The 18,051-nt window shown below is 39.2% G+C and overlaps 1 protein-coding gene across 1 annotated transcript in view; it reads right to left on the bottom strand.

Moving 5' to 3' along the window:
- LOC100020088 (store-operated calcium entry regulator STIMATE) overlaps window positions 1-16,565 on the bottom strand; it is an 83,094-nt gene extending 66,529 nt beyond the window's left edge. The window contains exon 1 of the mRNA XM_016424576.2: window positions 16,227-16,565. Within this exon, the coding sequence (XP_016280062.1) occupies window positions 16,227-16,392 (166 nt within the window). The 5' untranslated portion in view covers window positions 16,393-16,565. The remainder of the gene's footprint in view (window positions 1-16,226) is intronic.
- Window positions 16,566-18,051: the final 1,486 nt, after the last annotated feature.

Here is an 18,051-nt window from a genome sequence, read left to right as displayed (position 1 = left end):
TCTTTTTATTTGTATTATTGTAGTCATTATTATGTTTCTTTTGGTTCTGTTTATTTCATTTTGCAGAAGTTTATAAAAATCTTTCTATCTTCCCTCATCTTTTTCCTTTTTTATTATACAATAATATTCAGTTTCATTGATGTACCAGTCATTCTTTAACTCAGAGGCACCTATTTGCTTTTAGTACTTTTATTACATTTCTGTTTATTACTGTTGCTATGAACATTTTGTAATATGTTGAACTTTTCTTTCAGTCTTTAATTTCTTAGGGCATATGCCCATGTATGACAAATGCACCAAAGCATAATTTCAAAACTTTTTTTTAAACCTTACCTTTTGTCTTAGTATTATTTCTAAGACAGATAACCAGCAAGGGCTAGGCAATTGGAGTTAAGTGACTTGCCCAGTGTCACACAGCTAGGAAGTATCTAAGGCCAGATTTGAACACAGGTTCTCCCAAGTCCGGTCCCCCCAAAATGTTTTTAAGAATGTTGAGATGAATTTCAGATACCCTTTCTACCACATGATACTTTTTTCCATCAAAACAGGCTATGTCTTAGTACCAGTATAACAATAAATTGTCATGTAGCATATCAAACAAGCATTTATCAGATAACTACCACACCGAAGAACTCTATGGCAGATACCAAGATAAAAGTCTAAAATTTTCAGTTCCTCCATTTGTAAAAGAAAATGCTTGACAAATCTATAAGATTTCTTCCAAATCTTATTCTCTTCTAGGAAAGAAGAACAACAAATAGCGTATGCTGGTAACAATTACAATGTTAGGTTAGCATGTGACTTTTCTTAAAGATTATACATTCCTGGACTCCTGTTGGGCCTCAATAGGATAGAGTCCCTTCTCTCAAAGAACTCAAGAGCCTAATAAGGAGATAAGCTCCAAATATAGATAATGATGACACATAATACATGTTAAATGTATTAAGTTTTCAAAACAAATTGCTTGAATGGAGAGATTTCAAGGGGTAAAAGTAGAAGGGAATCACATAAGATCTCACAGATGTGGCAGTTTTAAGAAAGCTTTAAAGGAATTTGAAAAGTCCAGAAATAGCACAAGAGACCAAATAGTTGACTACCCCGAGCAACTCAAAGCATTATTGGGCAGTCTGTTGAATATGGTCAGGTAAGATAGTCTTCTGGGCACATAGTGTTCTTTGCAGAGCACAGTTACTACTTGTTCAGATCTCATTCTCAGAAGAATAATATTTATAGAAAACTATTTTACTAGTAATATGATCCTCCTTCAATATCCTTCCTCCTTAAACCCTTCCTTATTCTTAACTTATTCTCCACTGCTAAGAACTCTATCTTCCCATTTACCATGGTTCACATCTTCAGTGTCATCTTCAGTGTTTCACTCTCACTCACTCCATATATAATCTATTGTCAAATCTTTACCTTTAAGACATCTCTCCTATACAGTCCTTTGTCCATTCACATAGCTACCACTCTTGTTCAGATACTGATTACTTCTTACTGGCTCACTACAATAACCTTCTAATTGGTCTGCCTTCCTCAAGTTTTTCCTCACTCTAACCCATCTTCCACTCAGCTGCCAGTGATTTTCCTAAAGCTCAGGACAGACAATGTCACGCCTTGACTTAACAGACATTAGTGCTTCTCTCTTATTTCTAGGATCCAATATGAAATGCTCAATTTGGCAGTCTTCTTTCTAGTCTTCTTACACTTGATTCCCTCCATATACTTCATGATCCTGCTACAATGGTGGCTACTTGCTTTTTCTCCTACATGACAATAGATCACCATACTCATGCATTAGTATTGGCTATCCCTCATGCCTGGAATGAACTCCTTTAGCCCAGTGTCTAGCACACAGTAAGCACTTAATACATGTTTTTTCACTGCCTCATGGTGTAAAGGTACTTTGTGAGGCACTGGAGATACAACAACAAACAGCAAATACTCCCTGACCCCAGAAATCTGACATTCTCCTTAGTATGTAAACAACTAAGTATGATATAAGGTAATTTGAAGAGGGAGAAAGCACATACAACTGGGAATTTGAGGGATGGCCTCATGGAAGATGAAACATCTCAGTAGAGCCTGGAACTTAATTTTTAGTTCAATTCAATAAACATTTATTAAACAACTACTCTGTCATTATGCTAAGCATGGGAATACAAATAAGAAAAAGTCTCTGTCCTCAAGGAGTTTATAATCCAATGGAAAAAAACAACACATAAAAGGAAGCCAAAAAATTGTGGAAAGGGATACATTAGGAAGTACTTTGCCCTGGGACATGATGTTTCCTGGAGTGGAAATCAAGCAGAGGTGATGATGGAAAATGAAGTTAGAGAATGGAACCAGGAAATAGCTAAAATGGTAGAGAAAAGGCAGAGATTCTCCCGACTTCTCCCAAACGACTTTAAAATAACCTCTCAGAATGAATTCTGGAGTGGCAGAACCCATAAAATGATGACCTGAAATAATTTTTCTGCTGAAGACAACAAAAAAGGGCTATAGGAAAGATGTGTGATGTGAGGTTAAGAGTGGAGTGCAGTCCAGTACAGGCACATCAAGGCAGGGCCCACTTCAGGAAGCCAGCACAGACCTTAAAGGGCGGCTCCATCAGCAGCAATGGCCTCCAGAAGGAAAGGGAATCAGACAACTGCTCAGAAGGAAATTACAGGGTAGAAGGCCTTTGCTAGCCCTTGGTGCAGGCTTCTGTGGAATTTTCATATTCAGATCTAGGTTGCAGTCCTGGGTTGTAGTCCCAGCTTAAAGAGAAGCACTAGGCATACTAAAGCTTGCTGCTGCAGGGGAGCAAGGACCCTGATCACAGTTGCAGGAAGGAAAAGAGTGCTTGCAGTTGCTCACAGACCAGTGCACAGGCCAAGAAAGTAGTAAACACAGCTCTCCTTAGATCATACTACCTTGGAAGAAGAGAAAACTTAAAAGACCTCCCAGAAGTAGCTCTCAAAGCAATTGTACAAAAAAACTTGAAGCTTAGGACAGTGTTGCCTCTACCCCTGGAGCAGAACCCAATTCTGACAGTTTTCTAATTTAAAAGTCATGAAATAGGCTTGAAAAAGGAGCTAACAACAAAATTAGAACCTGACCATGTGACAGGGATGATCAAAACACAAACTCACAAGAAGATAACAAAGTTAAAACTGCTGTATCCAAAGCCTGAAAGACAAATATGAATTGGTCTTGGACCCAAAAAGGATTCCTAAGAGAAGTAAAGTAGAAATTGGGAAAATAAATGAGAGTGATACAGAAAAAGCATAAAAAAACCAAACTTGGCAGTTTGATAACAGAGGTACAAAAAATAATTAAGGAAATAACATCTTAAAAAACAGAATAGACAAAATGGCTTTTTAAAAAAAGCACAAAAATCCACTTAAGAGAAGAATTCATTAAAAAAGCAGAGTTGATCACATGGGAAAAGATATAGAAAAATTCACTGAAGAAATGAATTTTTTAAGAAGTAGAACTGACCAAATGGAAAAGGAGGTATAAAAGCTCACTGAAGGAAATAATTTCTTAAAAATTAGAATTAGGCTAACAGAAGTTAATAACTTCATGAAATATCAAGAAACAATAAAATAAAATCAAAAGAAAAAATAGAAGAAACTATGAAATATCTCATTGGAAAATAGTCTGAAGAGAGATAATTTAAGAATTATTGAATTCCTTAAAAGCTATAACCAATTTTTAAAAAAGTATACATATCATCCTTCAAGAAATTATCGAGGAAAACTGCTCTGATACTTTAGAATCAGAGGATAAAATAGAAATTGAAAAAAAAATCTACCAATCACCTCCTGAAAGAGAAAACAAAATGGAAAATGGAGGTACCTGCAAAGTTCAAAACTCTCCATAAAGAAGCATATTATTATTCCATTCAAGCCCTCTGATCAAAGGGGAGAGGGATTGGAGATCAAGGTGTTGAGAGTATCAAGAAATAAGGCAATATGCATTATTAAGAGATTTCATGTGATCAACTCATTCTAGGGGAGGTATGATGTTCCCTGGAGTGGAAGACAAGTAGTTTTCCTTGAAGAAAGGCAAAGATACTAAAAAGCAAAAGGAAATTATATTGCAAGTCTGATAGCCATGAAAGCAGTGCCTTCAGTGAAAAAGGGAAGTTTGGAGGGGAGCCAAAATGGGGGTAATGATAAAGATAATCAGCTCTCTGTTGGATATACTGAGTTTAGAATGCCAAAAAAAGATGCCTGGCAAGTAGTGAAGTGTGAAAGTAGAGTTTAGGTAAAAGCTATAGATGTAATAATTATTTAACAAATGCTTCCTATTTGCCAGGCATTGTTCTAAATACTTTATAAATGTCATCTCACTTGATCCTCATGACATTATTAATCCCACTCTACAGATGAAGAAACTGAGGGAAAGAGGGATTAAATGAAATAGGCTTGATCTGAAAGGAACTCTATCTACCCACTTATAGATGAGAAAACTGAAGCCCAGAAAGAAGGGACTTGCCCAAGGACAAACAAGTAATGTTATAACTGGGACTTCTGGCCCTTGGGGATCTAGAATCCAATTTTCCTTACTCCCAGTGCAGTGTTCTTTCTATTGCCCTTTGGTAGAGGTAGGAACCCAGGTTCACATAGGTAGGAACTGTCTGAGTCAAATTTGAACTCAGTTTTACCCATTCTATCACTTAGTTAACCCTGTAGAGATATGTTAATTCATGGGGAACAGAGGAAATCATGAAGGGATAGAATGTAGAGAGAAAGAAAAGAACCCCTGGGGGACATCCACACTGGATGGGAGGAGGAAGGAAAAAAGTTGTCTGGTGATACAGCAAAGCCTTAGAAGGAACAGGATATAAAATAGGAGACATTGGTATACTTCTTTGGGAAGACACAGTCAAGAGGAGTAAATGTGAGTATGACTTATGACACATGAATGACCTGAAAATTTGCCATTTCAGAAACTTTCAGTGAAAATACTACCAAATAAGAAAGAATCCTGATTTTTTTTTGTTATATATACATTAAAATTTGCTTCAAGCTCCCCAAAGCAACCTCTCTATTATTAATTCCACTCAAGTAAATATGTGACAAACTTAACTCAAACAAGTTACTTTTATTTGAACTAAAGTGTTTTCTAACCCTTTAGCATTAGGAGAACACAGGACAAAGACTCCACTAACAGTGTAAGGCAAGGATTTTGGTACTTCTACCAAAGGGCAATAGAAAGAGCACTGTACTGGGAGTAAGGAAAACTGGATTCTAGATCCCCAAGGGCCAGAAGTCCCAGTTATAACATTACCTGTTTGTCCTTGGGCAAGTCCCTTCTTTCTGGGCTTCAGTTTTCTCATCTATAAGTGGGTAGATAGAGTTCCTTTCAGATCTAAATTTTTAAAGTATTATCACCTGAGCCACAGCACCTTTGATGAAGTCCATGGGAGTAATCAGAAGCCAGATCACCCCACAAAAAGCACTTCTAACATGTAAATAGAAAATCTTCACAATACAACATGATGCTCTAGGTTTCTTTAAAGGTCAGGAAACACTTACTTTAAGCACTGCTATGAAGTCACCAATGGCTAGGAACAGCAGGAGCTAAAAATTGGCATGGAGAGAGTAGTCTGAACTGTGGAGTTAAGACATACAAGGGTGAGTAAGTTGGGGAGAAATGCTGAACTTCACTGGTCTATGCCAACCCCAGCCTACTCTAAGCTGTACCCTCTCCTGGTGCTCAGATGGACTTTGCTGCTCCTGGCACACCTCATTAATTCAGTACCAGAATGGGTATGTGAAACCACAAGTACCACAGATCAGCTCTGTGGGCAAAAAAAATTAGAAATACTGGTGTGAATTAGAGTTTTTATATATGATTACATAATTTAGGCTGTTTGAAGGCTCATTAGCCTACCATAAAACTTAACAATCAGTTTATAAGCAACCAGGTGCTAGGACACAGACAAAACTAAAACAGTCCTTGTCCTCAAATATTGGGGGGACATTCATGTACAAATACGAGTACTTCTACACTGGCCTAATAAAATGTCTAGGACCAAAGATCTTCCTAACTCCCTTCTCCACTCATCCCCCACCCTCAGATGGTCTGCTCAATGCCAAGATGACTTGGCCAACTCTGACTTACTACTTTGTCAGGAATCAGGACTCATCTGCCCTGACTCCTTTCTAATCCAGGGATTATCAAATCAACATCACCATAGCTAATGTTAATCATATGAAACTACTACCCTATGGATGCACCTCACAGGCTGTGGTGAGGATCAAATATGATCACAAACAAATATTTGTGAAGCACTAAGCATAGTGCCTAGTATATAACAGATACTAAATAAATACTTGTTCCCTTCTTGCAACCACCAACTGGGATTCTGGGAGGCAGGCTGCCCAGATCAGAACCCCTTTCCTTTGTCATAAGTCGCAAATCCCTTATACCTATCTTTCCTGTGATCCTATTCCACTCTACCCTACTATTCCATTGTTCCTTCTGTAATTGCTATTTTATCCTTAAACTATCCTTTCTATCAGACCTGTGCCCATTCCTAGGAATTTCTGGGGTATATATTTTATATTTTATTTTCTATGTACAGTTGTTTCTCACCTTGCTTGTGAAGGGTCTGCTTTTCTTTTTTATATCTGTATTCCCAAAACCTAGCACACAAAGTCTGGCACATAATAGATACTTCACAAATGCTGAATTGAATTAAGCTGAAGTACATATACAAATTCTATACAAAGTAAATATAGGGTAACTTGGGAGAGTGAAATGGGAGGAATCACAGTAGACTCAGAAAAGGTCTTGTGTTGGAAGTAGCATAAGCCTAGGCTATAAAGGAAGTCAGGGATTCTAAGAGGCAGAGGGCAAGTCTGCACAAAGGCAAAGAGGAAATGGCAAGTATGGGGAGTAGCAAGCAGGCTCATTTTGCTGGTGTTTAGAACATCTGAGGGAGTGTCATGTACAGTCAGCATTGAAAAGGAAGCTACAGCCTGACTGTGATATACAAGCCATTCGAAGGCTTGTATTTTATCATAGAGGCAAATGAGTCAATGGCATGTTTTGGTCAGGAAAGGGACATGATCAGTCCAATCCTGTGCTTTCTAATATTAGTCAAGTGCTATTTTCACAAAAACTTTTATTACATTTGAAATTCATAATCTGCATATAAACATTTATATGCCATGCATATAATATATTCAACATATAACATATACATTATATTAACAGAATACATATTATATTTATGATATGGATTTTATCCCCATTTAATAAATGGAGAAACTAAAAAGAAGCTGAATGACTTAACTGGTGGGCAATCATGAGGTAGATCATAGAAGATTGCAAAGTGTAGGCAAAAAAGGACAGTTTATGGGGATTGAGAAAACTTGAGCTGAGTCCTAGCTCTACCACTTACTATATGTAATCTCGAGGAGTCATTTCTTCTCTTTAATATAAGCAACAATTACTACTTTCCCCTACATTTACATAGTGTTTTAAGGTTTAAAGTCCTTCATAACCTATTCCTTCCTCCTTCACCTTTCCAGTCTTCTTATTTCACCTACCCTGTCTCCCATGTAACTAATTTAATAACACTGGCATCCTTGCTGATCCTCAAACCAACTCACTTCACATCTCAGTCCTCAGTATTTTCACTGGTTGCCCCCATGCTAAGAATGCCCTTCCTATCTCCACCTCTAGGCTTCCCTAGCTTCTTCAAGTCTCAGTGAAAATATCCCTTTCTATAGCAAGTATACTCCAATTCCTCTTATTTCTAGTGTCTTCCCTCTATTGAATATTTCCAACTTCTCCTACATATAGTTTGAACATAGTTGTTTCCATGTGGTCTCCCCCATTAGACTGGTAGCTCTTTGAGAGCAAGGGCTATCCTTTGCCTTTCTCTGTATCCCCAGTGCTTAGCATAGTACCTGGCACATAATAGGCACTTAATAAATGCTTAATGACTGGATTGAATAAAGTATTCACTAGAAATAATGTAAACAATTAATGTTAAATTGTTTTTCAAAGGTTTTCAAAGGTTCTGAGCCTGTTTCCTCATCAGGAAAGGGGAATAATTCCAATCCTGCTGAACTCACAGGGCTATTGTGAAGATCAAATTAAATAGTGTATGGGTGATGCATTGTAAACCATAAATTACTACAGAAATAGAAGAGATTATTGCTTTCATTATCTCCCACTGAAGTCCTACTCTGATGCTTTACTAAATGTTCCTGGTTCTCCAAGGTTATGTCAAAGCTATAGATAAGTTTCAAAGCTTGCCTTCAGAGGATGTGGCCATTCTAGAAAGTTGTTTTGACTGCCTATACATGAATGACATAGATTTTGTTTTTCTTGTGTTCTCAATTGGCAAGGTGGGGTCCAGGATAAACTGATTAAAACATAAATGTATGCATATAGGGATGTATTTTAGAGACTGATATATATTAAAACCTCTTTAGTAGCATTTCACAGAAATGCAAACTATTCACAGTAATGAAGAAAATTATTCTGATCTGCTCATTTAACCAGTAAAGGTCTGATAAGTTAACATAGCAAATACTTAAGTGTTCATTTGTGTATCATGAACTATTCCATAATTTAAGTTTTCCCCTAATTTTTCAAGGGTCTATTTTTTCCCTTATCTTCTTCTATCTTAAGTTAAAGAATTTTAGGAAAAACATTGCAGAATATGCAAAGCCTTTTGAGTTTATAAATAAATGGTCCAGGGTACTTATAAAGGTGAGCCCCTGTAGGATCCTCTGGGGAATTCCAAAGGGCAGCAACCTGACTGATAGGGTTACTGATAGGGGTATGAGTGAATTCTTTTTGAAAAAAGCTGGGCATAGATCTGTAACATGTATTGGACAGTTTAGGATGTTTCCCATCCCAGACCTCTCCCCAAGGGCTAACTCAAGCTACTGCCATCCTCTAAACTTATCAATGGAGTATTCTAACTTCAATTTCCAAACTTCTCCCAGGAAAGATATGTCAGCGAAATGGGGCTGGCTGAAGAAATAAAACTTCAATCTTTTCATTTTCACATCAGAAACACTATCACCAATCTTTGGCTGTTAACCTAGACTACAAGGTGTGTGTGAAGGAAGAGCCTAGGCTTTTTGTTTTCTTTTAAATAAAGCACTGGACATGTAGTGTGAACTTGCTCAAACTTCTGCTGAAAGATGGAAACACAGCATTTGAAGTCAGTAATTGATAGGTTTGAAAGGGATTTCAAAGGAGTAAGGGGAATTTGGAGAAGGGTGAACTAGCTGACTGTTTTTGCTTAGCACACACTAGTATATTTTGTTCACAGGAGAAAAGAGTAAGAAACATCCTCATTGTTCAAACTTGAATTCCCAAAACATATGAATGGGGCTGCTGCTTTTACTGTTTTTATTTTACTTTACTATTTTTTTCTTCAGAGAGTTAATCCCATCTTCACACCAGATAACTAACAGACTAAAAAGGCAGAAACTTTATTAAAATACATGCCATCCCCCTTCCCAAGCAGAATGGTCTATGAAATGAAATCTACAGTATGAAATATTAATCGAAAAGTTTGTCTAAACATCAAAAAAGTTTTCTGAATATTTCAGCACAGAATGTAAGCCATGGAGGTAAAAGGGAGAAAAAAGCTTAAAATTTCTCTATGTTCTTTTGGTCCTGAAGTATAAACACTCAGCAAGCCAAAACGTATATTCCCTAACACTTATCTTTAAGTGGCAGATGGATTTTAAGGTTATAAGTCTTGGGAATTGCTCTGCACTCTGCATCACTGTACTCCAAGCTTTTTGAGGGCCCAAATCACTCCCCATTATACAGTAACTCTAGATCCTATTCCACAGTGCTGTTTGCTCTTCAAAAAAAAGGTCAGGCCTTCTGCAAGACAAAAGCACTGATGAAGCTAGGGGTCCGTAAGATGACAATTCTGAAAAGTATAACTTTCCTAAATTCCATCAAAGGCCCAGATATGTAGATTTTTTTCAAAGGATTAGGATTTCCCTAGGAAGTCCACAGATAGAGTCTACATTTGTGTAGTAATTGTTAATGGAGTATATGGGGTACTCAAAGAAAACTAGTACCTCTGTTGTGAGGGTTTGCTAAACTTCTTTCAGGGCTGTTTTTCTCCTTTGATATCCACCTGCCACTCAGCTCTAACCTGTGTCTGCAAGAAATTATAGCATGCACAGCATCTATAACCCAGTTAACCTTCTTGGCAAATGTACTAAACCAGGTTGAGGATAATGGACAGGCCTCAAACCTATTGGTGAGTATCTACCATGCAAAGATTTCCCCCAGCAGAAGGGATAGATGAGAAAAATTTGTTCCAATGGAAATGAAAGCAGCTGAAGCAAGCACAGTGGAGCACTTAGAGCTTGGTCAGACACTAAGGACTCTAAGATCATCTACAGCATCCTTAGCCACAGCCAGTCAGCCTGACTTTTGTTTTGCCACTGGACTTCAATGACTCTGGAAGAGAGATTGAAGCTTAAGACTCTGTGTAACTCTACTTAACTTAAATCCAATTTATGCTAAAGTCAAAAGAAATCATATAGTGATGTCAATTTGGCCTTCTCTGAGTATGAAGGACAACAAATCACCAGGAACTGCCTCAAGCAGTTCTATTCATCTGTGCTATAAAATCTCTCAGCCTGATTGGAAACCTCAAAGCTCTAAGCATTTTTCTACTGGTTATCTCCTCTAACTAAAATGTTCTTTCGCCTGGATTCCCTCAAGACTTAACTAAAATCTTACCTTCCACAGGAAACCTTTCCCAATTCCTCTTAATTCTACTGCCTTCCTTCTGTTGATTATTTTCTATTTATCCTGTGTACAGTAATTTGTTTGTTCATGATGGTTTTCATGTTATCTCCACCATTTAATAAGTGCTTTGGAGCCAAGTCTTACTTTCTTCATATCTCTAACACTTAATACAAGGTCTGACCCATAGTAGGTAATTCATAAATGCTTATGGACTGACTGATTTGTTATAAGGAAAAGCTTTTCTTTTTCTTGTGGGAGGGTGGGGGTGGGAAGTAGCAATAGTTTTACTACTTCTTCCTGAAGTTCATTTTACTTTCTCCTTTAAAAATTTAGAGACTACACCATTTGGTGCACATATATTTAGTACTGATATTACTTCATTGTTTATGGTATCTTTTAGCAAGATGTAATTTCCTTCCTTATCTCTTTTAATCAAATCTATTTTTTGCTTTAGCTTTGTCTGAGATCATGATGGCTAGAGAGTAGCAACAGTGATATAAAAGGTAAAGTGATACAAAAAGGAAGAAAAGAGTGTGGATGAATCTTTTTAAAAAAGAGTGCATAAGGAAATTTAGAAGGGGGCAGTGGGGGGGGGGGGGGGGGGACACTGGGTAGCTCAGTGGATTAAGAGCCAGGTCTAGAGATGGGAGGTCCTAGGTTCAAATCTGGCCTCAGACACTTTCCAACTGTGTGACCCTGGGCAAATCACTTAATCCCCATTGCCCAGCCTTTATCACTCTTCTGCCTTGGAACATTGGTTCCAAGACAAAAAAGGTAAGGGTTTAAAAAGGGGGGGTGGTGGTATAACTATCATGTCAAATTTGAATTATTTTTTTAAAAGCCATATATAATACAAAATCTGTTTCACATATTATCCTTTTTTAATTTTTCTTTTATTTTTAGTTATTCTTTGTATAGTGAAATGTTCATGTTTGTTATATTTATTAAGTTTCTAATAAAAAGGAAAATTTATTTAAAAAATAAGACTCTCTGAGTAGGTCTGGTAAGTTCCAAACCCAGGATCTGGTAGGTAGGACTATTTAAAAGGAAGGGTGGTATCCATTTTTTCAATCTTTATATTCCCAGCACCTATGTCAGTGCCTTTACACATAACAGATACTTACCGGATGTTTTTCTGAGTGAATCCTAGCAGAATCCTGGCTACCAACACTACCTTAAGTTCCCTCCTCCAAACAACCCTGAAAACCACCATGTGTTTTTAGTATTTCTTTCCCAGAGAAGCCACAATATCTATATATACTAGAATTGAGCTTCTAAAACCATCTTTTCCCCAACCCTCCAAGCAAATAATGAGAAGGAAAAAGTCAGGGATTCTCTGCTCTTTCACAACAATGGACTTCTGTATTATATGGACTAGAAAGGCTGCCCTCTAGTCTGAACTCACATAAACATAAAGGTACTACCTCTCCCTATCCTGTGTTCTGTCTTACTTGATATCCATGCAAACTCCACTATTCTGGCCTGCTTTCCTCTCCTTCTAAATTGGTGGATTCTTGTTCAAACTTCCTAGATAGATGTTTGTGTGGCTGTTCAAGGTCACAAAACTGGTCAAAGTTACCTTCTAAAACCCATAACATGTGTTTCTAGGGTGTCTTTACATGAGCAGTTTCAGTAAAACTGGGAAAAAAAACAAACCCTAAAATAAACAGAGTCCCTTTGAAGTCCAGTCTTAACAGATCAAACTCTTTGGGTCATAAGTAAGCCCAACAAGTGAGTTCAAAAGGGGTTTACAATGGAACAAAAGGTTTAGTCAAAAGAACACTGTATTTATAGTCAGAAAATCTGGGTTCAAATCCAAACTCTGCCAATTACTAGCTGTGTAACCTTCAGTGATTTAATTAACTCCTAGAACTTTGCTTTTCTCATCTGCAAAATTAAGATTGTAACTTCACTTCCCTTCCCTTCCTCAGAATTTTGCCCAAACAATTTGAAGGCCTGGGATAGGAATTGGACCTATGACTTCATCAGTAGAGAGGACTTCTTGTTGACTTATAATCTTAGGATTGCCAAAAGGTTAAGGTACCTCTGAAGGGTCACCTACTAATATAGCAGAGGTAGGACTGGAATCCAGGTCTTCCTGGATTCAAGAAAAGTTCTTTATCCACTAGGAAACATGACCTTAATCTTAGGATTCCATGAGATAATAAAAATCATTTTATAAACCATAAAGGGTTATAAAACGTGTTATTAAAATTTTTAAATGCTAACAACAAAGGGCTATATGAATTCAAGTTATGATCAATTAGTTTATGAGCACCTAGAGAGCATGTCTTTCATTTATTGTATCAATCTTCATATAGCCAGTCATCAAGGACTATTCCTTGAACACTTAATAGAAATTTGTTGAAATGAATTAAAACACTATTCCTCCCTCTCCCACATCCTTTTCTTCTTTTTTTTTTAAACTCCTTATCTTCTGTCTTGGAACTGATATCAATTCCAAGGCAGAAGAGTAGTAAGGTTTAGGTAATGGAGGTAACTGACTTGTCCAGGGTCACACAGTTAGGAAGTATCTCAGGCAACATTTGAACCCAGGACCTCTCATCTCCAGGTCTGACTCTCTAGACACTGAGCCACAGTTACCCCATCCAAATCCTTTTCAATTGAATGCCATATAATTGCATTTCCTTTACCATAAAGAGAGCATCAAACTCCATGGAATAAATTCTAGGGCTGTCAGCATTAGGGAAGTTTACAGAAACAACTCAAGTCAGGCTAAGAAATGTCCAGGTTAGAAACCAAACCAAATAGCAAGGCCCTAATTCCTTTAGATAGAAATTGATGGTCAGTCAGTGTGGAGGCAAGAACGAAGAGTATCCCAGGGAATTCTTTCATGAATATAGTCTTAAAGAAGCCTATACATAGTCCATACTTCTGAGTCAATCACATTTGGATAAATCACAAACCATTACTTTGGAAATAAGTTAATGTCTCTCTATACAGCAAGAAAAACAATAAGGCAAGTGGGAAGTGGAAAGGAAAGGAAGGTGATAAACACACACCAATTGTTGCCCAGTCTTTTTTAAGTTCTGCAAAAGGAAAAAAAAAGATTAGATTGGGACCCTGAAGACACAGAACTGGAAATTCCTCAGCCCTGGATAGAAGGCTAGCCTAGATGACCTCCAATGTCACCATGTCTAACACTCTGGGTTCAATTTAACAAACAAGCAAAGCAAAAATTCTAGCAGCCAGGATGCTGAAACAAAGACCTTCCTAAACATAGAAATACATAGCTAAGCATTCCCCAATAGATACATGGCCAAAGAATATAAACAAATAGTAGCCAAAAGAATTGCAAAGCATTCACAACTACATGATAGGATACTCTAAATCACTGATACTAAAAGAAATTCAGCTCAAAACAAATCAGTGGCTTCACTTCATATCCAGAAAATTGGCAAAGATAATGAAAAATGGCAATACTCAATATTAGAGTTGTGGAATGATAAGCACATTAATATATCATTGGTGGGGCTGTGAAAGGGTACAACTAGTCTGTAAAGATTTTTTTTGGAATTATACAAAAAATTACTAAAATGACCCTTTGAATCAGAAATTCTTTACTAAGCTAATACCCTAACAAAGCCACTGGTAAGAAGAAAGTTCTTCAATACACCAAAATGTTTATAGTAGCACTTTTGATGATAGCAAAGAATTGGAAATAAAGTAGATGCTCATCAATTGGTGAACTTGTTAAACAAATTATAGTGCATGAATGTAGTACTCTGTTATAAGAAATGATGTGTGTGATGAACAAAGAATTGTGGAGAGATCTACATGAATAGATGCAAAATTAAGTAGCAGAACTGAGAAAACATACCCAGTAACTACAACAATTTAAATGGAAATAACCACACACCAAAAAGTAAAAAATGAATGTAGCAAATTTATAAAGATCAAGTAGGAATTGAATGAATAAATGAGAGGAAACCCTTAACCCATTTCATAGTGGAGATGGGGAGTCCACAGGTGTTGCATATTGCCCAGATTTTCAAACTTTTTTAATGTGCTGATGATTGTGCTAATTTTTCATCTTTTTTTGTTTTTGAAAAACACTACTTATTATATGATTGCATGACATTCCATGTATAATCTAGGTAAGATTATTTATTGTCTCAGGGAGGACAGGGAAGGGAGAAAATCTGGATATGAGAAAACAATTGTTAAAAATTGTTTCCACATGTAACTGAAAAAAAAATTTTTTAAAGAAACACTTATACACAAGTAGGGAACAGTGAGAAGAGTCTGCAGTTCCTATGACTAGCACTTCAAATGGATTACTAACCTTTTCATTCTCCCTACCTTGGCCGGGTCTCCATCCCAATAGTAAAGTCATTTGGGGGGAATAATGCTTCCTCATATTTGCCAAGTGCACCCTAAGAATGAGCCCTAACAATCCTATCTACCCCCACCCCCACATGCAATCAGAAAGCCACAGAAGCACAGGCTTCTGGTACCTTTAATGAAATAAAAGGGAAACTCCCACACACCAACCAAAAGGGGAAAAAAAAACCCACAATAAATATAAAACACCCCTTTTCTCCCCTCCCTGCCGAAAGTTAAAATGATGACTAAGCAAAATTTCCAGCTTTCCAGGAAGAACATCTGCTGTTTCCCTGTTCTACTTCTGGCTTTCTCAAGATAGACTCCTCCATGATTTAGGAAACATGATTTCAAGAGCCCCTCGCCCACATCTTCCCCTCAGCCTATGGAGAGAGGAAGGTGAAAGAAAGAAGTCCAGGTAAGGATGGGAGAAGGAGATGGGAAGACCCGAAATATAGTTAGGAAAGTTACAAAGACAGAGAGAAGGGGTGGAGCTCTAAAGAACGGATAGCATTTAGGCATAAAGACACAAAGTAGTCACATTCCTGAGAATCCAGTGAAAAATTGTCGCCCAGGAGAGGAAAGTAGTTTGTGTGAAAAAGGCGTGTCAATGTATACAGTAAAAGGCTCACGATAGAGTAGAACTGGGATACGCCAGCAAAATGGGTGTCTAGACCCTTGATCCTGAGGTGTGAGATAGGTCCCAGTTGCTGTGGTGTGAAGAGGCTGATAAGAAATCCACAAGGAAAGAAGTTGCAGGAGGATGTAAGCACAGATGTAGGCAACAGGAATCAGGCTGAGGGTTACGGAGGAATCTAGATGTCAGTGATGGCTACATAGGAAATGAGGAAAATGCCAGAAGGCCTAGGGGCGACAGGGGTGGGGTGGGGTGGGGTCCCAGCTCGGTGACTGGAGGTGAGGTTGAGGAGCCTCAGGGATGCTGGGGTCCGTGCGTGGGTGGGGTCCGTGCAGACAGCCGTTTGGGAACTCTCCCACTGCGAGGGATGGAGGAGCACATCTCTTCAGGATTCTCGGGGGTCTCCAGGGGCGTGGCAACATCGCCCCCTCGCCCCGAGGGGACCTTGGGCCAGCAGCGCGGGGTTCCCGGCCCCGCCCGCTCACCGGCCGTCACTCACGCATTAAGGTGCTGAAGGCCACGACTCCAAGCAGACCCTGCAGGAAGATCCCGAAGCTGTCCATGAAGGCGCCGTTCTCGCAGCCCCGCTCGCCGGCCCCGGCCGAGGCCGTGGGGGGTGGCCCGCCCGTCAGTCCGCGGCTTACGTTGCCAGCAGGGCCCTGCATGGCGGGACTGACCGGAGGAAGGGACGGGCGCCCCGGCCCGGCCCAACCCGGCCCGGCTTCTCCTTCCCGAGCGGCCGCCAGCTCGGAGCCCCGAGCCCCGGGAGCCGGCCACCTCAGCCCGGCCGCTCGGCTCGGTAGGGCTCGGCTGCGTGCCTCGCGTCACCGCCGACGTCTGAGATCACTGGCCCCTTATTGGAGCAATCTTGCCTAAAGGGCGGTGCTTGGCCTACCCCTCCGTCCAGTGGGAGGCAGGCTTAGGGGCGGGGCTTGGAGCACGGGACGGCCAAGATCTGGGCGAGGTAGGAGTAGCCAGGTGGAAACTGATCTAACCCAAGCCTGCGGGATACAGGATGCTGAAGGCAGTGGAATCAAGGGTCGACTGTTCCATGCTACCCTTTCCCCCTTTTTAAAAGTACTTTCATATTGTCAGGATTTATTAAGCGCCTGCTTCGTTTCAGGCACTGTTAAGCATTGAATACAATTTCTATTTAGATGAACTGTATTGAAAACATGTCGGGTGTATCTTTCCCAGGAAAATTTCAAAGGCTCTTAGAAAGTCATAGAGAGCAAATGTTTCCACTTCCACTCTTTTGAGAGCCATGAAAAAAGAAAACCAAGTCAGTTAGCAGTTGTCAATTTCTCCATCTCCTCTGACCTTCTCCTTCCTCTTGCCTAACAAATCAGTTAAAATAGCACCCAATCCTTCAAAATGTCCTCAATTTACTCACCCTCCCCCTTCTACAATATTCACTTCAGCAAGTACAGACTTCCTTGCCCCTTCCATTGTCCTTATGCCATATCAGTCCTGTAAATTGATTCCAACCGGTAACTGTACAGTTAAATACGTGTATTACACATATGCCAACCCATTAGTTTTCCTGACTAATGTAAGCTTTCCCCGTGGTTGGGATAAAGAGCTTGCTTACATCAGGAAAAATACTGATAACATGTAAGGGAAGTGCCATGAAGAGACTCCGGAGCATGAATAAAGATGACATTCAAAAAGGCTTATCAGAGGCAGCTAGATGGACATTCATAGCTTTGTAGCCCTGGGCAAGGCACCTAACCCTAAATGCCTAGCCCTTCTCTTCAGCCTAGGAACCATACTTGGTATCAATTCAAAGACTGCAGGCTAAGGATTTAGAGAGAAAGTCTTGTCAACAAAAGACACTACACCTTTTCTGCCTCAATCCCTTTTGATAGAATCTATAGGACTCTTTTGCTCACTGTCTGGCAAGATCTTAAGTGTAAAGACCTCCCCACTGAGTCCATGTGGCCCCTGAAAAATAGGTCTTAGTCCTTGGCATCTGCATGTTTTCTCTTCTAGGCTGAATAGGTAATCTTACTCATCCTCTGGGTTTAAAAGGTCTAGAGGTCACCCATGTACCAGTCTAGCTTCCAGGATGGGTTGTTACAGCTAGCCTAGCATTTATGTCAAGGAATATGGAGTGGCCTTTGGAGACTCCTGCCAAGCAGTGGCTAAGAGTAGGATTCTAGAAGCAAAGCCATCTTTGAATATAAACTTGGTGAGACCAACCAATTTGTAGGAACTGAGCTACGGGCTTTAATTTTAACAGGGGTGTAACATGCACAGAGTGCCTTTCATGGTGTCTCTTCACATGGAGACATTGGGTATCCTATTTCTGGGAGAGTTGAGAG

This window comes from Monodelphis domestica, chromosome 7 (assembly GCF_027887165.1).
Source record: "Monodelphis domestica isolate mMonDom1 chromosome 7, mMonDom1.pri, whole genome shotgun sequence".
NCBI classification, from domain to species: domain Eukaryota; kingdom Metazoa; phylum Chordata; class Mammalia; order Didelphimorphia; family Didelphidae; genus Monodelphis; species Monodelphis domestica.
Note: the sequence above shows the minus strand (reverse complement) of the source record. Positions and strands in the feature narration are given on the sequence as shown.